Source organism: Cygnus atratus, chromosome Z (assembly GCF_013377495.2).
Source record: "Cygnus atratus isolate AKBS03 ecotype Queensland, Australia chromosome Z, CAtr_DNAZoo_HiC_assembly, whole genome shotgun sequence".
NCBI lineage: Eukaryota > Metazoa > Chordata > Aves > Anseriformes > Anatidae > Cygnus > Cygnus atratus.
Window position 1 is genome coordinate 56,891,379 of NC_066396.1, and position 22,313 is coordinate 56,913,691.

The window sequence follows — 22,313 nt, forward strand, 5'->3', positions numbered from 1 at the left end:
GGTCCTGCTGTCCTGGTCATCAGCTGCTGGGCCAAGAGCAGCTTTGCAGCTTCAGGAAGGGAAGTGCCACCTCCTCCTCGCCCATCAGGAAAGGATTCAGAGAACCAAGGAAAGAGTTCAGAAAATACGCAAGTTCTGAAAATCTGAAGTGACTGGCATCCCATTTGTTTGAAAAACCTGGTGAACAAAGCCAGCTCTACTGATAGGTTATTTATGGCCAAAAGGGTACCTGTAACGCAGAACTATTTGAACACTCACATTTATGGAAAATGGGAGCGTACTACACTGGAGAGTGGGCAATCGTGTTTTTTTTTTTTTCCTAATATTTTGAATATTTGTCTGACATGATATGAGAGACCTAGTCATTTTATATTAAATATAGTATTTTATTTTTAGCCTAATAGCCTTGCTTTTCTTTGTTTTTGTTTTTGCTTTCGTTTTCTGCAGTGATTGTCATTCATGTACACAAAAACATCTTTTTTTTAGGAATATATTTTAGCAATGAAAAACAAATTTGTTAGCAGTACAAGAAACAAAGGTGTTTTACAATATTGATTGCTCCCAGCAATTGTTTGTTTATGAGCACAGAGTTGCTGGAGAACTATTCGATTTCTGCATGTTTCAGTTTCTCAGAGTACTTTTTCTGTATTTCCCAGAGTGAAGGACTCTGGAGCTGTGGTGAAGCTGTGTAAAAGGTCACCCTACTCAAACACCAGCTGTTTGGTTTCACTAACAAAAGGAAGAAGACTCTGCACTGAAAAGTGACCATAAATAGACACAGCAAACTCTTTACACAGGCACAGCACAGAGTTTTCAGTGGGAATTCTGCTGTGGTTAATGTAGGATCAAGTCCAATACCACTCTCATACAGGCAGTAGCAAGGAGGAAGCAAGCAGAGCCCAGGCAAATCCCACAGGATGTCCACGTGATTGTTCCATACCCAAAAGGCCAAGGAATTTTACGTGAAGCAATTGCAACAATTTACTGCTGCCGAGTGACTAATAGTTCCTGGGACGACTCCAACAGGAAAAAAAGCCAAGAAAACATTCTCACACATTAAGATGAGTGTGAGAACTTTGTTTTGAGGAATCAGGGGAGGAAACATGAGAAAAAACTTCTCAGAACACTACAGAAAATAAGACGGCACTGGCAAGGGTGAGGGGGTTTCTCCATCTTTAGCCTATGTCTTCCAGTATGCACCAGGATAGGCAGACGTGGGCTCTGGGAGTTAACCCTGGCCTCCACCCAATATTTTAACATCATGTCTAGCTTCAAGAGCCCTCCTTACTCCCTCTGGGTAACTGGAGGCCACGATCCATAGCAGAAGGCATCTGCTCATCCTCTTTTCAGATTTGTTTGTCTGCTACTACTGAATGTAAGATAGAACATCTGGACTCTGATCCCAGTAAACCCAGCTCCCATTTGCTTGCAGTTCAACACATCTTCCAGTAGAGCTCTGCTACTGAGAGTAGACCATACAGACACTCCACACCTCAAAAAGTATCACTTACTTGGAATAGTATATCATTAAAAAGATCCTAATGAAAGGATTCATTATGAAATCTCAGATCTATTAATAAAACTAGATTTATGAAATTTGTTACTAAATTCAACTTAAAAAAAAAAAAAAAGCAGTGTGGTTTGTACATTGTAATTACTTTATAATTAGCCTTCCTAGAAGCGCCATTAGGGAACAGAGAATCCTTTTAATCAATTGAGCTCTTCATCTATAGATTCTACTTCCATCTTAAACTCTGTTAGGTACTGACTACCTCAATTATTTTGTCAATAACATGTGTACAATTAAATTAAAAATACCATAAAAAAAACTTTAGAAACACTTCATGAGAAAATCACCCATCTGCCCCCAAATCACGTTCCAAATCCCATGTTCTAACTTGAAATACAAAATTTTTGCCCAAGAAGTGTACAAGAAAAACGGAGAAATTATCACATGAAACTACTTGATCCTCTTAGTCTAAATCTACTGAAGTGAAACATCTGAATCCATCAGCCATTTAAAATTTATGCTACTGGTTAAAAAATTTACCGTGTTAGACTTAGTATTTACATAATATGTTTTCAAAACTTTGAATCCCTCTGAGATTTTAAAGGGGTAGCCATCACTCACAGATGTTTAATAAGGCATGGAGTCTGCCAAAAAGCAATTTCTTTTTCAAACACCACATTACCTTTTTTATGACCCAAAACCTGCACAAATGGACAAAAAAAAAAAAGTTTTTCAAAATGTTATCAGAATACAGCTTTTATGCTAGAATGTGATCAGAAGCAACTCCCAAACACTATGTACAGCTCAGAAAGTTGCTTTTATTAAAAGTGAAGGAAAAATAAGAGACAGAATTTCAGTGCAATATCTGATTGCAGCAAAACTGTTCTGTTATTATTTAAAACTGTACACAGAATTTAGTGATCCTAGATTGGAACACCAGTCAAAGAAAATTAGTGTCCTATCTTTGGAAGAAGCTTATGCTTTAAAGATAGATGAAGGAAAAAAATAAAATAAAATAAAATAAAATAAAATAAAATAAAATAAAATAAAACAAAATAAAACAAAACAAAATAAAATAAAATTCATTGAACAATATGGCAGGGTGGTAAAAACAAAAAGAATAGAGAGAATCCTTTCCAAATCTTATGGCCATCAGCCTGGTCTCTTCAGCATTAAACATCTCTGTTACTACTTTATGTCAAATTGAAATTACAATGAGCATTAGTTATTAAATCATTTAGCCCAAAATACATTACATTTCCATATTTTTCATAAAATGTTAGGTGCATTAACTCAAAGAATTCTTGATATCAATTAAATTTACATGAGCAATTTGTTCTTCTGGGAAAAAAAAAAAAGTTGTAATTCTATCTATTCTAACAAATAGATATACTCTCATCTTAGGCAATTGTTAGGCCTGAAGCACAATTTTGTATTTTTAGATTATGAAGACTTGTAGTTGCAACTAAATAAGTTTAAGTTTCAAATATAAGCCTCATTTCACCCAGCTAAATGATATAGATGTGGTACAGCCCTCAACATTTTACCTTTTATTCATCTTCATAAGCAAATGCTTTCAAATTAAAGACACTGGTTCAGTTGAGCCTCCTGGTGTTGTCTTTGGCATAGTTGAAGAAAATTCTCTTTGTGTTTTAGTTGTTATGACTTTGGGAAGATTTTACAATATAGGAAGCAACATGAGCCACACTGACTTACTTGAGCGATTCTCTTATCATTTGAGTATGATTTAAAGTAGCACTAACTAGCTTCATATGAATACCCTGCATTAAATAATAATTTATTCTCAAATAAAGCCAGAATGCTTTGACACTATCAAGACAAGAAAAGGGAAACAAAAGTGAATTTTTATTTGAATAAAGGTTAAAAGGAGCTTGAGGATGTTACAAATATTAATGGAGAAAAGTGATTACAAATGCTACATTCCTGTCTGTCCACTCTAAGCATTTGTAGGTTTTAATAAAAATCATTCATTAATTCATTCATTCATACTTTCAGACACAAAGATAGAAATATTTGAGAATGCTCACAATCTACAAAACAAAGGTTGCAGGTGTATATGCCAGTAATTTCCTCACGTAAAGGAAGGCAATCTACAAAAAATACCTGCCGCAGTTCAGATTTCCTTATCATTTTTTTTTTCTCAATAACTCAAATTCCATCTCCATATTATGGCTTAAGACACCTTAAGATGTACCATAAACCTCACATTTTCAATCTTGCACATGTGCTCAGGCACCCTATTAAGGAGATTAAATGCTCTGCACAGGTCTTGCTATGTGTTTTAACATGCAGTTTTGTGGGTAGATTTCCTGTTTTCTCATCCAACTAAAAGCAGTCTTCACATTCTGTTTATTTTTTCTGTTTTGCAGCACCACGGGCCCTCACCAGGTCATCACTGTTTACTTAACATTGTTGCAAAGACTTAAAAACACATAGCTTGCAAAAGTATCAACAAAAAAATACACAAATAGTTCAGATTGGTATAACAAGGAATGTTCTATAAGAGTTTCATTTTAGGAAGTGTCTCTTCAAAGGCTCATAAGTTATCACTTTACAGTAGATTTGAAATAAACATAAGTACAACAGATATCTACACCTAGAATACAGTATTATGAAGATTTTCCTTAAAACTAAGATTAAGTAGATAAACTGCACACACTGCTTTAAATAGCAGTGGAGTTAGCTGTCCCCTAGTTTCAAACTAAAGTTACCACACATAACTTTCTTAAGTCTTGACAAGTCTTACTGTTCAAAGTGGACTGATTCAATCATACTATTATTTGTGGAAAGTATTAATTTTTAGCTCAGGTACAGTTTAATTTAAAAATATTTTTTTGCTTATCTATTTCTCATCTGCCATGGTATTCCATTTAAAATACAAACCAAAGAGATCTTAAAGAGGTGTAACGCAACCTTTAAAGAGACAATACTTGATCCCTAAATTTAACTTTGCTATAATACAAACCTCATTATTATGGGCTGCTGTTTTAAGTCTGCCTTCTGTAAAATCTAAAGAGTATTTGTTCCAAATGCATTATTGCTAGCTGTATCATTTCCAAATTTCACTCATAAAGGCATACTCGCCTCATGCATCACGCTTTTTAAAGTTGTTAGACTAAAGATAAATTTCACATGTAATGTTTGACTTACTTTGTTCTTATTCAAATTACAAAAAAGAACAGTAAAGAATATATGATTATATTAAGTTATCTCCCAAAAGAACAACAAAAAGAAAAGTGATGTGATAAAACAAAAAGGTTTGAAAGTGGAGGGGCTAAGGGTTAGAGGACAGATTCAACAACGTGACAAAAATGTGTAGTTATATCAGATGACATTGCTAGGTATAATTTGAAATACATTACAGTCTAAATTTTCATCAGCAATTCTGATGACAGCTTCTGTTGCTTTTCTTTCAAAGAGAAAATAAAGATGCTAATTCTTCAAGTTGAGCCCCTGTAAAGGAGTTTCAGGTTGGCGAACTGAAAAACCAAATATCTTGAATTAACACTCACACTTGATAATTTTGCATAGATTTAGAAGACGGAAATGAGAACAGCTGTTTTTAAACTGAAAGTGAACTTAATTTCTTCAGATTTATACACACTTGTAAAAACTACTGCACTTACCCATATGCTATAGGCACCCTGAATACACAAAAATTCAACACAATAAAGGCCCATAAATAGCTAAATTGCAACTGTATAACAATGCAACTATCCACCAGAAAACTGAACAACACAATAAGAAATTAAAGGAGACAAATTCCAAAAGGGACAGTTTTTTTTTTTCCAGCTAGAATTATACCACATGAAGAATGCCACAGTTACCTATCTGGAACATGGTAGGAGGAGAAAAGCACATCCAAAAGCCTTAATATGCTCAAGAACAACATATTTATAAGCTTCATTCTCATATTCTCATACTGTATTGGGGTATCAGATCAACTCCCTCTGTTCTTATTTCTGCTGTTGTAACAGAACAAGCTTTTCAGTCAGACACATAACTATTAATTGTTGTACAAACCAACATTAATACTTTAAGACATTTCCCCAATCCCACAAATAGGATAGTTCAAGGAAAACAATCTGAGTAGTGCCATATCGTCATAATTTGCATAACAGATATTACAATACCATTATCTTCTGAATGTTTTGTATAAATGGCTCTACATACTCTTATTTGGAGTGGCAAAGATATCGGAGCCTTCAACTAAAAGTCTTCTTTGATTATGAGCTTGAAAAAACAAGTATCTGCATGAAGCATGGACATATACCTTTTTTCAACAACTTGTCACATTAATGTTGTCAGTGATTCTGGTCACTGTTCTTGAATTGACCAAGCATCCGGCCAAATTCAAAAAGAGAAAGTTTGCTACAAAATCCTAGACATTTTGGAAAGGAGCTCATTTTCACATCTGCCAAACTTCGTTACTTGTATGGTTGTTATCTTACCCCCCTATGTTACCTAAATTTATTTTTTATCACCATAGCCTTGCGCAAAAGAAGACATGCAGCACTTTCATTGTCTTGTGATTTGCTAAGATTACCACATTTGAATCCAGTTTGAATTACCACTTTGAATCCAGTTTAATTTTCATCAATTTCTCACTGTAATGATCATAAAGATATATTGTACGTAAAAGCAGAAGTGAAAAGCTGTTGTGCTAATGCATTTCAGTTGTTTGCATTAGAGCAGGACAAATGAGTGGACATTTATTAGCAAACAAGCTTGTTTCATCATTAATGCAATCCATTAAAACAATAATGGAAATATGCTAATCCTTTTAACATTTTACTTGCTCTTTTTTCTGACTGCTAAGAATTCTAGTTATGAGTTTCACTGTGCCAAGGACAGACCAGTCTTTTCCAGACACTTACCCTCTGACAGCATGAATAAGTCTCAGTGATGGATAGGCGGTTCGCACTTTCAATTTATTCTTAAGGATTAGTGCATTAACCCACTCCACATGCTTCTCTCCGCCTTTGACCATGAAAGCAGGGATCCAAAGGACACTGTCATTCAGCATGGATAGTCTATGCACAAATTTTTCTCTGTCACTCTCATTCCGAAAGCCTCCAAATGCTCTTTGTACAACTGATGGGTTCATGGTAATAAAATCAGATTTAGTTCCCACGTCTGCAGCAAACTCCACCACAGGAGCTAGATTGCACCTGAAGAGGAAGAAATCAATGGAAAATGAAAATAAATATGAAATATTAACTCAGAAAAATGTATGCATGAAGGAAAAGCCGAAAATGAACAGGCAAGCCCATTTCAATCTACATGAAGAAAAGCTACCAGTGATAATAGGTGTGATAGCATATAGCATTTTACCAACTTGAACACTCTTCGGACATTTTTTTTAAACATCGAATTTAAGTAAGTCTATGATGAAGATAGCATTCTGTACAATTGAAAGCCATGTAATCATACTTTAACATGCATCATCAGCTGGAGTATGCCTTCTAACACCTATTACCTTTCATTAGTGTTCATTGGTCATCTTCTTGTTACCAATGGCTCACAGTCTTAAAGGAAACCATATCAGCCAATTAAAGTATAATTTATACAGGTTAGTCATTGCATTTTTGTAGAATACAGTATTTAAATATCATTTACAAATTAACTTTAGCCTGTGATAAAGTTTTTGTTGTTTGGTTGTTTGTTTTCTATTTTAGATTATCACTGCAACTGAGGATGTTTTGAAATTTAGCTTTTATTCCATTTTGAAATATTTTGTTTAAAAAAAAAATTCATCTTTTCATTCTCTCATGATGTCTCATATTCAAATCTTGTCTAATTTGCAGTAACTTTGTGTTTTGTTTTTTTTTTCTACGCTTAAGAAAAAGGTCTCATCAGGCCTTTGCTCACCAAGGTCTTTTATCTCTGTTATATAAATATATATGCATCACGCAGGCAGCACTACTCCATAAGCAGCACTGGAGGCAGGTTGCAAAATGTAATTCAGACACTAATTGTGATTTTAGTGGTGAGTTTGACCCAACCAAAACAAATCACTTCCAGAACATCTTCAGAGAATTCACCTATAGCTGATATCCACCAAATCACCAAATTTTCACAATTTAGCAAACTGTTAGGTTAAAGGATGCTAAGAAGTGATGTCAGATCTAGGTCTTTTGAAACATCTGCATGTTACTATATTCCAAGTACAGTGTTATTTTATTTGTTCTGCATTCTTTTCTGGCACTGTGAACTTTTTACTTAAGCTTAATCCTTTAGCATCTTCTAATGGCCAGATCTTCATCTGATATAAAAATAACTCCAGTCAGCAGGGTGATACTGACTAACACCATCTCATGATCTAGCTGTGGATGATAATACTAATTCCTCAGAACATCATTTTTATTCTGTAATTGTGAAGTAAAGTGGTCCAGTCTTCTTCAGAAAGAAATGTTCTTAAGACTATAAACCCTATATATGCTGAGGAGATAAAGCTGTTCAAGTTTCTGACGACGTGGGCAGATGTAAGCTTTCTTAGCAAATGGGTGTATGTTCTTCTGTTTTTTTAAATATCTGTTCCACAAACACTCTGCATGTATTACAGGCTGCTAAGAGTAATGTCTTTTAGAAAATGGTTGTTAGAGCACACACACACAAAACAAAACAAAATTTTTTACTAGCTTTGAAAATTGTTGCGAAAACATTAACACGTGAACTTTTAATCTAGAGTTCTCAAAAGTTTTGTGTTGCATAAAATCTAAAAATAATCAGACAGAAAACTTAAAATCAACCCATGAAATTCAACGAATTACTGTTGCTCTTTAAAATATCTCTTCTAAGGATGTACTGTTCACCATAGAAAGGATTCTTGCCCAGCAGGATTTTTTTTTGAGCACAGTCAGTTATATGCAGATGACAACATTTATTACTTACAAACATGAGACGAGCTTGACATTGCAAAGCTCTCTCTTTGTTCAAATTTGAGAAGAACCTATGTACAAACATAACCTTGTTTAAAAAGCTGTGCATTATATTCGAAGTGTGCACAAATAACATATGCCATATGGTTCTAATATGATTCTTTATTTCTTTGGACAGCTCTTTTCTTACCTGTCAACAGAATTAGTGTCTAAATCTTTTTTTTTTCTTCAGTTTAAAAACATATGCAGTTTTAAAGCAGTATTTCACTGTAACTTCAGCTAGAGCCTAAAAGAAATTATCAAACACAAGGTCTACCCGCCCTGCATGTCATTACTGCTTCAACAGTGTAATGTTTAATATCAACTACTGTATTTTAGAAAGGTTTACAGCATAATATATCTAGCAACATAAATCCTTAATATGCTGTATATTCAGATTTTTCAGGTAGAATTTTAGAAAGCAATGAGCAAATGTACTCTATAACAATGGGGTTGTTTAAAAACTTTTTTTTTTTTCAAATCTTATGCACCATATTTTTCAAGCTTCAGTGTCTCACATTTAATACCTGATTATAGTATTAAAGGCAGGTAAGACATTTTGTATTCCAAATGCTGAGCACCTCTTAGCATTTGATCTTTCAAAAATTCAGGTATACAAATGTGTATTTGTAGTAGTACTGAAGTTTGAAATGGTGTGGTAATAAAGTACATGTGAACTTTGTAAGGCTCTGTTTGCAAAGAATTAACTAGCTGCTGTTACCCCGCCAGTGCTGACATTATTAATTTAGTAGAACACAAATACAAGATAAGCTTTACAGTAATTTCTAGCTGCGTTAAGAAAATAAACACTACCATATCAGTTGTAGTTGACCAAGTTATAAGAATATTACTTTCATTAAGCCACTCCTCATTTTCTTAGAGTTTACTTCCTTCAATGAATAATTCTAGTGCTCATTAAATCAGAAGCATCAGAATTCAATATCTACTTCATATTTATCTACAGAGTTGGAAAATATTAGTTCCAGTAATACTTCAGTAGGGAGTAAACAGAACTGTTACGTCAGATGCGTTTCCATATGTATTCAAGAGTTTGTGTAACTTTAACACTCACCCTAAACTGCTAGTACCCGATTATACGTATTTCCAGTTGAGTGCTAGAAAATTTCATAGAAAGGAATGTTTCAGGGCTAATAACACCGGCTATTGTGTATTTGCTTGTACACCTGAGTATATGTTGATAGCTTTTGTTACCTGTTTCTGAGCTTTTATCTCTAATATATCTTTATGCTATACTATAGCTTCATACAATTGTGGCAATTTTTATTTAAGTTGCTAGTAGATATCAATAATCTCACACTCTCAATTCCCAGGACTCTTTCATAAAAAAAAAAAAAATCCTATAAGTAGACACACATAAACATATACTTATTTTCTATTAAGTAAATTAAGAAGTTTATTAACTCAGCAACTTTGAAACCGGCATTGTATCCTGCTTATATTCTTTAATTCCAGCTCATTTGTGGTAAGGCACAGAACACCAAGTATATCCACAAGAGTGATGAGTAGGTGAGGGGAGCTTTGCAGCACAGTTTTGCCATTAAGTGCCTGGGAATTTGTACGGAATAAATAAAACCTTTTTTTATTTTTATTAGTATTAAGTTGTCATTGCTATACCAAATCCAGCAGGAAGTATAAACAGAAGACTGTCATTTACTGAGTTTCCGCTTTCTCACATGCCGTGTTATTGACACTTTGAAACTACAACACTGCTTAAAATTTGACCCCAAAACACAATTTTCTGCAATATACCATTATTTTCCATGACATACATACCCTTTCATTCTAAAAATACTTCAGCATTGCCTTCACCTAAGCCAACCCAAGAAAGGGGACTACAGGTCACAGCTAAGCAGAACAAACTTATTGCAAAGTCACTCATACTGAGATCATAGGAACAGGTTGAAATTAATAGCCACATGTAGCACTGAAGACCTGACTTGGGCAATTATACAAATAGCTGTAAACACGAGCATTGAGCACATCCATCACATTATATGATGGCTTGTAGAACTCCTTCTTCTGAGCCCAAGCTATTGACTGTTTACAGAGAAAATGATGAAATGCTGCTTGCCCCAGAAAAAAACAATTTTGCAAAATAATGGTTTTCTTGTTCATTTTTTTTAATTGTTGTTGTTATTTTGTTTTCCCATAAAATTAATTTTAAGTGTATTCTTTAAAATTAACAGGCTAATGGATAATATTATATACATATACATACACACACACACATATATATATATATAAGCAGAAGCTCTAGCTACATCGTTTTTACCTTGCACTAAGATAATGACTAATTGCTCCCTTACTTCTTCTAAGCACTTTTTCTACAGAAGTGTTAAGAGATTGGTCTAATGAGACAAAAGGAAAAGCTGAGAGAGGGATTTAGGACAAAACCTAAGTGGGAAATGTTCATAATGATAGAACACAAGGGAATGGCACAAAACTGCACCAGGGCACGTTCAGATTGGATATTCGGAAAAACTTCTTCACCATGAGATTGCTTCCTAAGGTGGTGGTTGATGTGCCAAGCCTGTCAGTGTTCAAGAGACATTTGGATAATGTATGAGCAAGTGTATATGGGTTTATAGAAGTAATTTCTTATTGCTGTTCCCTTACCCTTCTAAACTTAGATCCACCTCCTATATTACCTAATTAATAGTTAACTTCCTTTAAAAAAAAATTAAAAAATGTTGCTCCAAAGTTGGAATGTTAAATGCCTATGCACACTGCTTGAGCCATCATTGTGCAACTGCAGCCCAGAAGGCCAACTGCATCCTGGACTGCATCAACAGAGGAGTGTGGGCAGCAGGGGAGAGACGTGATTGTCCCCCCCTGCTCTGCCATTGTGAGGCCTCACTTGGAGTGCTGTGTCCAGGTCTGGGGCCCCCAGAATGAGAAAGATGTGGATCTATTAGAGGGGGTCCAGAGGAGGGCCACAGGGATGATCAGAGGGCTGGAGCACTTCTACTGTGAAGACAAGCTGAGGGAGTTGGGGTTGTTCAGCCTGGAGAGGAGAAGGCTCTGGGGAGACCTTACAGCGGCCTTCCAGAACCTAAAGGGGGCCTACAGGAAAGCTGGGGAGGGAATCTTTGTCAGGGAGTATAGTAATAAGACAAGGGGGACAGTTTTGAACTAAAAGAGGGGAGATTTAAATTTGATGTTAGGAGGAAATTCTTCACTCAGAGCATGGTGAGGGACTAGAACACGTTGCCCAAAGAAGCTGTGGATGCCTTATCCCTGGAGGTGTTCAAGGGCAGGTTGGATGGGGCTTTGAGCAACCTGGTCTGGTGGGAGGTGTCCCTGCCCATGGTAGGGGATTGGAAGTGGATGATCTTTAAGGTCCCTTCCAACCCAAACCATTCTATGATTCTGTGATTACAGAATGTATCCAGTATTGTGGTCCAACAGTGTAGGTAGCAACAGGTGCTATGTGCTGACAGAGCAAAATGTCTGACTTCATAAGAATACATCTCTGCATTGGTGTTCTGTCCCCACAACAGGCTTCCTGGAGCAACAGTAATGCACAACCTCTTCTAGCAGTAGAAGTCATCATGAGGTGAAGCCAAAAAGAGAAGTTATGGCCACAAGAATTTAGGCCTACTCCAAGGTTCTCGTAAGTAGAGGCTACTCATGTCTATGCGAGGCCACTTAAATCACTTGAGTAAGAACATTTGAAGGTCATATTTGTTTAGCACTTTGATGCTAAAGAAGGAAACGAGAGAGGGCAAAAAGGAGCTGACACATTTAAGAGTTGAAAACAGTCTGATGAGATAGTAATGACACATTCAAAGGATATTTTTCAGGGAAGAGTTATGTTCTGAAGTAAGTCTATTTAACTGGCAACTTCTCTTTCAACAGATCTGCTTTCTTTGTGTATCTGACTCTGCTGGCACAATGGTAATGCTCCAAGTAAGGAATATTTAATAAATATTTGGATATAAAAGCTGTTACTTACGTGTAACAACAACAACAACAAATTAGTTTCAGAATGAAACTAAATTAATACCCTCACTCTTATGCTTCTGACAAATTTACAACTGTTTTTTTCCTATCAATTTAAGGAACAACACAGAAAAAAAGAAGGTACTACCACTCTTCAGTTACATATTAAGATTAGCAGAGATGTAGAGAAATTTAAGCTATTCTCCTGAAATGAAAAACCACATCTCGCAGTACAGTTAGCAGGTCTGTCCTTTTCTTCTTTTTCTTTCTTCATTTTTCTTCTTGAACAGAGCTGCTAACTGTGGCTGCTCACATCACAATTGCTCGCTCACAAAAAGAAAACATCAGGAAGGAAGTGGGACAGATTATCTTCCTCCGTGCACAGGATCAAACAACAAACATATTAGGAAGCAATTAAATACTAATATCTTCTCATGGCTGTTCCTTGTCAAAGCAGCTCTACAGCAGTCAAGCAACTTCAGTCCACATGTGTTAGATATTTCAGGTGTGTTCTCCACATAGGCTAACTAAAATGAAAAGGACTTTTCCAGAAGTAGTGTCATAATGAGCAAAAACACAGGATTCCACTACTTATTTACCCTTTTTCCTTCTTAAGTAAAAAAAAAAACTCTGTAACTCTATTTCGTGTGTGCCTTTGAAAAGTTCCTGTCATGAACACCAAATTCAAAAAAAAAAAAAAAAAAAAGGAGGGAAGGAAAGTGGAGATAAGGGAAGGAGCAGGGAGGCAGGGAGAATGTGTTTCCTCTGATCTTTGGCATCATTTGAATCAGTACCAAAAGCTGAACTGAATTTCTGAATTTATTATGGTACTTCTTGGCTGTTAGAAGTAGTTCCAATAATCTGAAAATTATTACTTGGCAATGTTCAGTATTATTGTTTTACATCACATATCTAAAAGAATTTTCTTTTTCAGAAAGTTCTACTTAACTACTGCATTTCAAAATGTACCACTTACTATAACTAGCTCATCTGTTCTGTAATAGGTAACACAGATGGCAGAGCCCTGGCTTGAGAGTTCCGGCATGAGAAAGTGGAGACGATGGGAGAGTAAGTCTTATCTTATTTAAATCTCAGATAGAACAAGCACTATATATCTGACCCAACAGCTAAAGAAGAAGCTGCTGAAACAAGAAGCAGCTGAAAACAATACCATGTGAAAAACAGCTGCTGCAAAAGAACGGTGTCATTCATACATTTTGAGTGTAGTCAGGTTAATTACCTTATATTTTCATTCTAATTTACTTTACGGAGTCAGATTTTAGAATGCTTCAGAACTTTTTCTGGGTATAGTATCAACGTATCAAAATCATAAAAAAAAACAGTAAAAGGAAATAGTTATGAGAAACAGGAAAGTAGTTTATAGTCATCGCTTTTTTCTTTTTCTTTTTTTTTTTTTTTTTTTTTACAGCAAAGAGTCTGTTTCCTATTTTAACTTGATGGTTCACATTTTCTACTGTCAAAACAAGCATGACTTTACTAAACTTGTGGAACTAATCCATTTTATCCTGTCAGAAGACATGTCCCTAGACTCTTGATTTCTGATGCCATGAGAACAAAATAAAACACTATGTGACCAAGTGACTAAAAAAAGGCCACTTTAAAATCTTCAGTAAATATAGTAAATCTGCTTATGTTGACAAGATATTACCTCACTTGCAAAAATGACTTATTTATGCACTTTCAGAGATATCTAAAGAAGACTTGCATTGTTTTACTTGTCAAATTTGTTGGATTGCAAGCATGCCTATTATTTGCCTCTAGTTTAGATGTCTATTTTTAAATCTTCTTCTTGAAGTATTCTAATTATCTTGTGTCTTCGTTGCATCACTGTTCTTTGAGAAGCATTGTTAAACAGAAAGTTGGAACGTCTCAAAGAAAGATGGCCAGTTATTAGCAACTTTGGATGACTTTCAAGACACTAACTTAAGCCTGATAGCATCTGGCAAAACGCTATGTACTGACTACCTTCTGTACTCTTGGAAAAGAATATATTCTCTGTCTTGATTATTTATTACTAACATCTTCATATCATCTTTATAGAAACATTAAAATTTAGGATATTGGGGTTTATTGTACCTTAATGCAACTACTGCTGGATGTCTACCATGTCCTTTTCAATATCACAGACTTTCAACATCAGTTTAATCATGAAATCAATGGGATTATTCATGTTGGATCTAGCATTAGAGCTCCTGTTCTAAGAAGAAACTCTCTCTCAAACACACGTACTTCTGTTTCAGATTTCATTAGAGAAGAACATAAAATACTATCAAAATCATCTGGACTATATTTTTAACCAAAATAGCATAGCATACTTTTCATCGCACTTAGGCATAATGTAGTCAGCATCATGAGGTTCTATATAAATGTTGATTATCATTCTACACACCTGGCTGCACTCATGATTTTCTGTATATGTACACTAACTGTTTTTCAGAACAATGTCAGGTGGTGAGTAGAATAACTGCATTTTAATTCTAGAAAAATCAGCTGAAAGCAAAAAGAGCAACTGTGTGCAATGCTACAATTTAATACCAGAATCCTAACAGCCAAAGGTAAATGGTTATAAAGGGCACTGGCACTATTAGATCATTTGGTTTCACTATGAAGCATACGACTTTTTTTCTGAACAGAAGAGGAATACAGGAAACTATAACTTTGAAGGATACTTTGCCTTTCTCTTCAAGTTGGAATACAAATAAATTTCTTGCTATTTACTTTGAACAGTTAAGTCATATACCACCCAAATATACATAAATAATTATATAGATTAACCATGGTGAATTGATGAACTTTGTGATGTTCAAAGTATTATTTGTAAATCCAAAACCTTAACTGTATTAAAACTGTCTACAGACTGCAGTATCAAAGATGTGCTATTATCCTCAAGACTCTCTACTTCTTATACTGATTGCTTTACCTACTCACACACCAAATGCTTTATCTTTCAAGTCTAAAAACGTGACCTGCAAGTGTAACTTTCTGATGTTCCTATTAAGTTTCGTTATTCATACACAGATCTTAGAGAATCTTACCTTTACACCATATGGTTTAAATTAATTAAAATCTCCCAAGATATCACCACCTAGCTTCATGTCTAGTTAAACTTGGGGAAGAATGTGCATCTAACTTCAATGAAATTTAACTCATGATTTAGGTAAAAGAACATACTTGAATTGATACTGATTGATACTGAATTGATACTGAACTTTCTGAATGGCATTCCTGAGTTTGCCTTCTCAAAGAAATTTTCCTCTACAAAATCAAGTGTGTTAACTTCTCTGAAGTTCTGTTAAATGAATTACATTTAACCTATAAGAAAGTACATAACCATGCCATAGGGTAAAAGCTATTCAAAAATGTAGTATATATTTGTGGATTCCTTCTGCAATAATGGTGCTAATTTGAAAGACCAATTCTGGTACAAGCAAAAAAAATTTAAAAAATGAAAGAGTGGCTTGCTATTGTTTCAGTGGCCATTTGCTAGTATACTTTTCAAATCAAATACAATTTTCAAGTGAATAACCTATTTTGATTTAAGTAGTGAAAATCTGTAATTTTTCTTTTCCATATCCTTTTGATATATATATATTTATTTTTTTTTGCTACCATCTTTCCTTCTTATGAGAAGTTGTTGTTATCACAGGTTACTTTTCCGTATTGTATTCTAACACTGCCCTTCCACCCTTCTCATAGCAAACAAATGGAAACTTCTGCTCTAAAATCAAGGGGACCTATCTTTTGCCTAACTTCCTCTAACTGAAACCAGTTACTCCTATTCATTTCTTATTTACATGTGAAGTCCACTGGTATTCCATTGTCCAAACTTGACAGATGAATGAATAAAAAGTGAAGCATATCTACATTTTTTGCCCAAACTTACATTTCTAGAGCAACATAAAAAGACTTACATGTGTGGCTTCCAGTTACCTTAATGGCAGCCATCTGGTCAGCATCGATACTGAAATTTTACCCAATGATGCACAGTGGTAATGTAGTAATTTACTAAACCATCTCAATTACCTAAGAAATATTTTTTTTTTGATAAAGAGAACATTTTGCATTTCTTTCACCATGGCTTCCATAAGAATGATTATTTTGTTTGTAATAAAAAAACAACAAGCAGCAAAAATAAGTAGCATGAATCTCTCTCCTCTAGCCAAGTGTGCCTCTTGTTTTACTTTCACTGTAAAAATAATCCTTTTGTAAAAAATACAGGAATATATTCAAATTTGGGGAATCCCACAGTGAAGGATACAGTTTCACATTAATTTCTCAGTACTTTCAGATAATGTGTATCTGAAGTTAAAGCATTTCTCCCAGATTTTGACCAAGAAACAGAGCAAGTTGCATCATCAAAAGCTGAAGAAAACTCACCTTATTACAAAGTCATGGCTATCAATCTCTTTTCCACACCCACTGTCCAGAAGGATGCCAGAATTTCCAACAACTGCACAGGTTTTAAATCGGCGATTCTTCATTGGGGAAACCTCAGGGAGAAGGCTGTGCAAATTCTGTGAAATATTTAGGGTGCGACGCCTGTCCAGTACATAATGGATTACATCTCCAGGCTTGAAGCTGCTTTTGACCACTGAGACATCTCTTTCAGCATCCAAGAATCGAAGTATACTCTTTCTGGGTTGACAAAAAAAAAAAATGCACAGGTAAGACCCAGAATTCACTGTTAATCTAATAGTAACAAAGACTGTACAGAGCATATAACACAATGCAGAAGGTAGCATCAGACAGACTAAGGTCACATCCCATGTTCTAGAATGGAGTTAGAGAAAAGTTGTTCCAGAATTAAAATCTTGGTTACAACATCACGTGTAAATACTGCAGTGAAAAATGTCAATCCCTCCATAGAGATGAAAGCACTGGGAGACCAAGGGAAGATGACTTTAAAAATTAGACAGTATATACTATTTTAATGTTTTACAAACCTTTGGAATATTCACCTATTTCCAAAAAGACTACAGCAGTTTGTTTTCATAGAAACATGACAGTTAAAAATATGATGTATTTATGATTTTGGAAATAAATGTTTCACTGTAATCCCATGTCTCTCAAATCTGCTTGGTTCAGTACTGGCCCTGCTTTCTTATAGTTCATTATTACACTATAAGAGCAACACACTGAGTTTAACATAAACTTACTACTAATTAACTGAAGTTCAGCCAGAGTTATTCTAATTAACTTGAAATAAGAACACCTACTGTCTTTTACACTGATTTAAGCAAAATCAGCTTAAAAACACGCTGCAAATTAAACTACTGCAGCTGAAGGTCTAGTCACGCTGTTACCTGAACTCATAGAAACACTTCTTGGGAACTCAATCATTGCTTTAAATCAGTTTAGCTCGATCCTCTAGCTTGCTTCTCTGCCATTAAATGTTTAAACTATTAACAGGGTTCATACACACATGATCAAGATAACAGGGTTTAACAAGCTACCAGAGATCAAGCGCACTATAATTAAGGATTTGTATAGTCCCAGTGCACAGCAAACAGGTGAAGTTTGCATACTTAAATGTCAGCTGAGGAAGTTAAATCATGGTAATTTGTACCTGCTTACGGGGTGGTAAAAGCTGAAGCACTTTAAGTACACCAGTTCAAAAGACTCTTTTAATGACTGCAGCTACTTATGGACTGATACCTGCACTGGCAGTCTCCTGCAGGCTGCAGTACGTGTCTATCCCTGGGATAAAATTCTGTGAAAGACCCCAGGCCAGAGCTGCAGGAGCCACTGTTAGCTCAGGACTGCAAATGAGCACAGCCTGATGCACTTGTGCCCACCTCTGCTCTGCAAAGCATGAACGTTTGTGAGCAGGCGTGAGCATCACACCTGATCTTAAGCGCACACAAGTCCACTACACATATGGAACAGACAGGTCATGTTGAACTCAGGCAGGGTATCACCATGTGTTAATACAAATAGAAATTTTTGTCTCTGCAACACTAACAAGACAAGAAAAAGAGCAGTAACTTTACACTTTCCACTGCTGTCAGCAGGTAAAATGGGATTTAGAATAGAAAATCTGTTGAGTAACACAATGCTATTTTTACGTAATCAATTTTTAGAGCAGAACTTCCTTACAGCAGATCAAAACAGGAAAAGATAACTAGAGATGCCACTCCAGCAGTTGCAACACCCACTGAGAGACATAAAGGGGAAATAATTTCACGTGAAAAGGGATGAACTATAGGTACACACCATGCCCACCAGCCAGCGCTTGTGTCACTGCCTTATGAGGGAAGAGTAAGTCTAACCCTTGCAGTTCCACAAAGCACTCACTCTGGAATTGACCTTAAAAGCCATAGGGGAAGTGAAACACGATAAAAATCTATTTTTTTAAGTGTTTCCTCTCACTTCCTACATGAGGACAAGGGGGAGAAAAAAAAAAAAAAAAAAAGAATGGCCTGAGCTGTCTTTTACAGCTGTCATGTATGAATGAAGCAGCATCAGAGCAAAGACAGCTTTCACTGAGGCATACAAGGGACTCAGAATAATGGAGAAGGGTGGAGAATATTAAAATCACAAGTACCAAAAACTTTTAGCAAACAGTGTAAAAGGCCAGGCAAGGTATTCTGTAAAGCAAGATAATGACTTCACTTCAGCCTGTAAGTTTAATGGACTTAAAATCCCCATGGGTTTGATAAGTTCATTTTGTGGGTACTCTGCAACAGATACAGAAATGACTACAAAATGAAAAAAAAAAAAAAAAAAGTAAGAAAGAATGACTTGCCCGATCTGAGAGTATTGTAAGTGATTAGAATTATTAATTAGCACTCATTAAACAGGGCTGCAATTTCCAAAATGTCTAATGAATTTCTTTTTCAGTAAGATTTTGAGGTGGGCAAAAGTCACTGAATCTCAGTATCATCTCCTATATTTTTAACCTGAATTTGTCATTAGCACATTCAATTGAGTGCACAGATTTTATAGTGTACATAAGAAACAGTGTCAATAAGAAATGTGTAACAATGCTAGGATTAAAATTTGTAATTACCTGGCTGTATCCAAGTATCTTTTAATACTAAAAGAAATATGATTATAAATGCAGATGTTCGTGTTATTGTTTTTAAGTTCCTCTGTGCTACTGACTCATCTGTACCATGGAGATAGCAGTACTTCCCGTTTTCACATAAATGTTGAGAGAAAAAAATAAACTAAGGGATATAATAAAACCTAAAAGTATGAAACATACATGGGTGTTTCAATGAGTCTTTCTTATGGTTAATAATAAAAACATGTTTAAACATCTATTCTGTTCCAGGGCACAGAGCCCTAAAATTAGCACAACATGGTTATTCTGATTAAATGGATATAACAAAATAACTTAAAATAAGTGCTAATTTACATCCTACTGCGCATAAAATTCAAAAGCAAGCTCAATTAGAGGAAGGAAAAAAACAGCATGATTTTTAGTGAACCTTGAAGAAAAAGCATTAAATAGATGGAGTTTCTGCAACCTTAAGCTAGAATGTGTAAAGAAACTGTTTTATCCAAGGTAGCCTTGAAGTTTTATTTTGATGAATAAAACAATACCTGGGGCGTGGCCTGAGCCCTTTGTGGGCAGGTGAGGCAGATGTGGCTCATGCTTATCTGGAGCCCAGCAGCTGTTTGCAACATGTTTACATGACTCACAGAAACATGGTGTCACAACCTGTGGTTGGCCTGGGATTTTTCTTTCATGACCAAAACCAGATGTTCATGATATTTAAATACCAAATACAACTCCTGGTTATCCAATAAAGTACATGTTAACAGCATTTTCTTCAAATAGCTTTCCAAACAATATAAAGTGTATTATTCTGGGTCAAAGTGGTGACATTATTCTACCTACATGCATTTTTCTAGTTTGATTTTGTATTCTTTGAACTACACGAGGCAATGGCTGCCTCACGTTCATTTGCCTCCGAACTGCGTGGTTAACAGAAAAAGAAAAAAAAAAAGAATCACTGAAACATTTAGCTTCTAGGATTGCAAATAAATTTCCAAGCAGTTTTCAAGAGAAATGACATACAACCTCTCTGTACGAGCCCATATAGGCCACAACTCCATCTCCACTTTTCCTGGGAAAATCTTTCCTTCTGTACAAGGCAGTTCCGGAATGCCTTGATGCTGGAGCACCAGGGCTTGTCTGGCCAGGAGCTCCAGCCATTTGGGGAAGCCCCTGACCAACAACCTCAGCATCCAGGAAGCCAGGCTAGCTCACTACCTACCACATTATGGAAACAGAGAAGGACTGAACTACTACCTAGGCCACACCCTGCCCTTCTGAAGATACACATTTATCAACATCAGGCCGGCCCATGTTTACCTAACATATTCCTAACAGCCTCTCCAGTGGTGGAGACTCAGCAAACTCTCCATGGTACCTATTTCACAGCTTCCCTATCCTTATTGGAGCACAATATTCCTAGTGCTTTCTTGCAACAACTGCAGCTGGTCTTTTTCCTTTCACTTTGTACGTGACAGATGATTTTTCATTACTATTGGTAACAGCCTTCATTTAACTGAGGCTTGGAAGCCACCTAACTTAAAAAACAAAACAAAACAAAACAAAAAGCACTTCTTTTCAAGGACAGGTATTTGTTTAAGGTCTTTGACCCTTCTCATTGCTGTCCTGCAGACTTTCTCCAACTGATTTACTCAGGCCTTTTAAACAACTTGGTTTTCCAAGATTCTACTCTAACCCTTGCAAGTCCTGATGTTGCTTCACATTCCCCAGATGGAGGGCAGAAGGTGGCTCTCAGCCATTGATATCACCGAGAACTATGACCTAAGTAAAGTCTACTTTTTTGCCAATGAAATGCTGCTTCCCTTGAACACATTTTCTTAGAACTCCCTTTCAGTTAGGCTAAAGAGAATTACACAAGCCTCCTTGGCCAGAACATACTCAGGTGCACTCGCAGACCCCCTGTCGCCTCAGGAGGCAAACAGGAGCTGGAGCAATCTACAAGGGCAGGCTGTGACTTTGTGTTACCGCAGAGTTCTTTCTTGTTTTGTTGTTTTTATTCAAGAACACTAAAAATAATCCTGTGCCAAAGGAGCAGTGCTCTCCAACTCTCTGCTTGCCTTCAGCACTGAAAATGAAACGGATACATAAAGCCAAACTGTATTTGTAAAAGGAAAAAATGAATAGTTCAGTTTGATTAATTATCTTTCCTGTCCCGGACATCCTTTTTACGCTCTCTCAATGCATACTGATCACAATGAGCCCCCTAACAAACTAAGAACAGTTAGGAGTTTTAACCAGCTTTAACAGTGCAGCTCTGATTCTTGAATATGCTCTTCATGCAACTGCATGGAAGATTTTTCACATGCTAACTAAAAAAATTACATATATCCAAATGATTTTATTTGCTTTGTAAGGCAACTAACCATAAATAATTATTTCAATTTCTAAATATTGTTTTGATCATTTTGATAGCAACTAGTCTGTTAAAGTGCTGATTTCATATCTCTCTCAAATTGAACCTAGGCTTTTCAAGTTTTAGATTTTTTGGGCTCTTTTGATTTCATTTTATTTTATTTTATTTATTTATTTTGGTACAACAAACCATACAAAATCCTCAGGACATTCCCATGTCTCACTGAAGTCACTGCAGACTTTTCCTTCCATTTAACTTTGAAAATTTTCAAAGGTTTGGGTTTGTTAAAAAACATGCATAACTGCAAGTAACCAGAGAAATGTTCTTGGCAATCACCAGCCCCTGGAGGACCACACCACCAGACGTGATGTATTACGGGCAGTTGCTGTCTGACTCCATCTCAGTTCCTCATGCCCTTTAGGGTACCCAGGCTCTCCCTTGACCAGAAAGGTCACTTCCGTAGCTGAAGCATGTACTAATCAAGCTACAAATCTTCAGTGA

At 35.8% G+C, this 22,313-nt stretch overlaps 1 protein-coding gene across 1 annotated transcript in view; it reads right to left on the reverse strand.

Moving 5' to 3' along the window:
* ST8SIA4 (ST8 alpha-N-acetyl-neuraminide alpha-2,8-sialyltransferase 4) overlaps positions 1-22,313 on the reverse strand; it is a 58,135-nt gene that overhangs the window by 26,051 nt on the left and 9,771 nt on the right. The window contains exons 3-4 of the mRNA XM_035570955.2: positions 16,813-17,070; positions 6,409-6,702 (exon numbers count right to left, since the gene is read on the reverse strand). Of these exons, the coding sequence (XP_035426848.1) occupies positions 6,409-6,702; positions 16,813-17,070 (552 nt within the window). The remainder of the gene's footprint in view (positions 1-6,408; positions 6,703-16,812; positions 17,071-22,313) is intronic.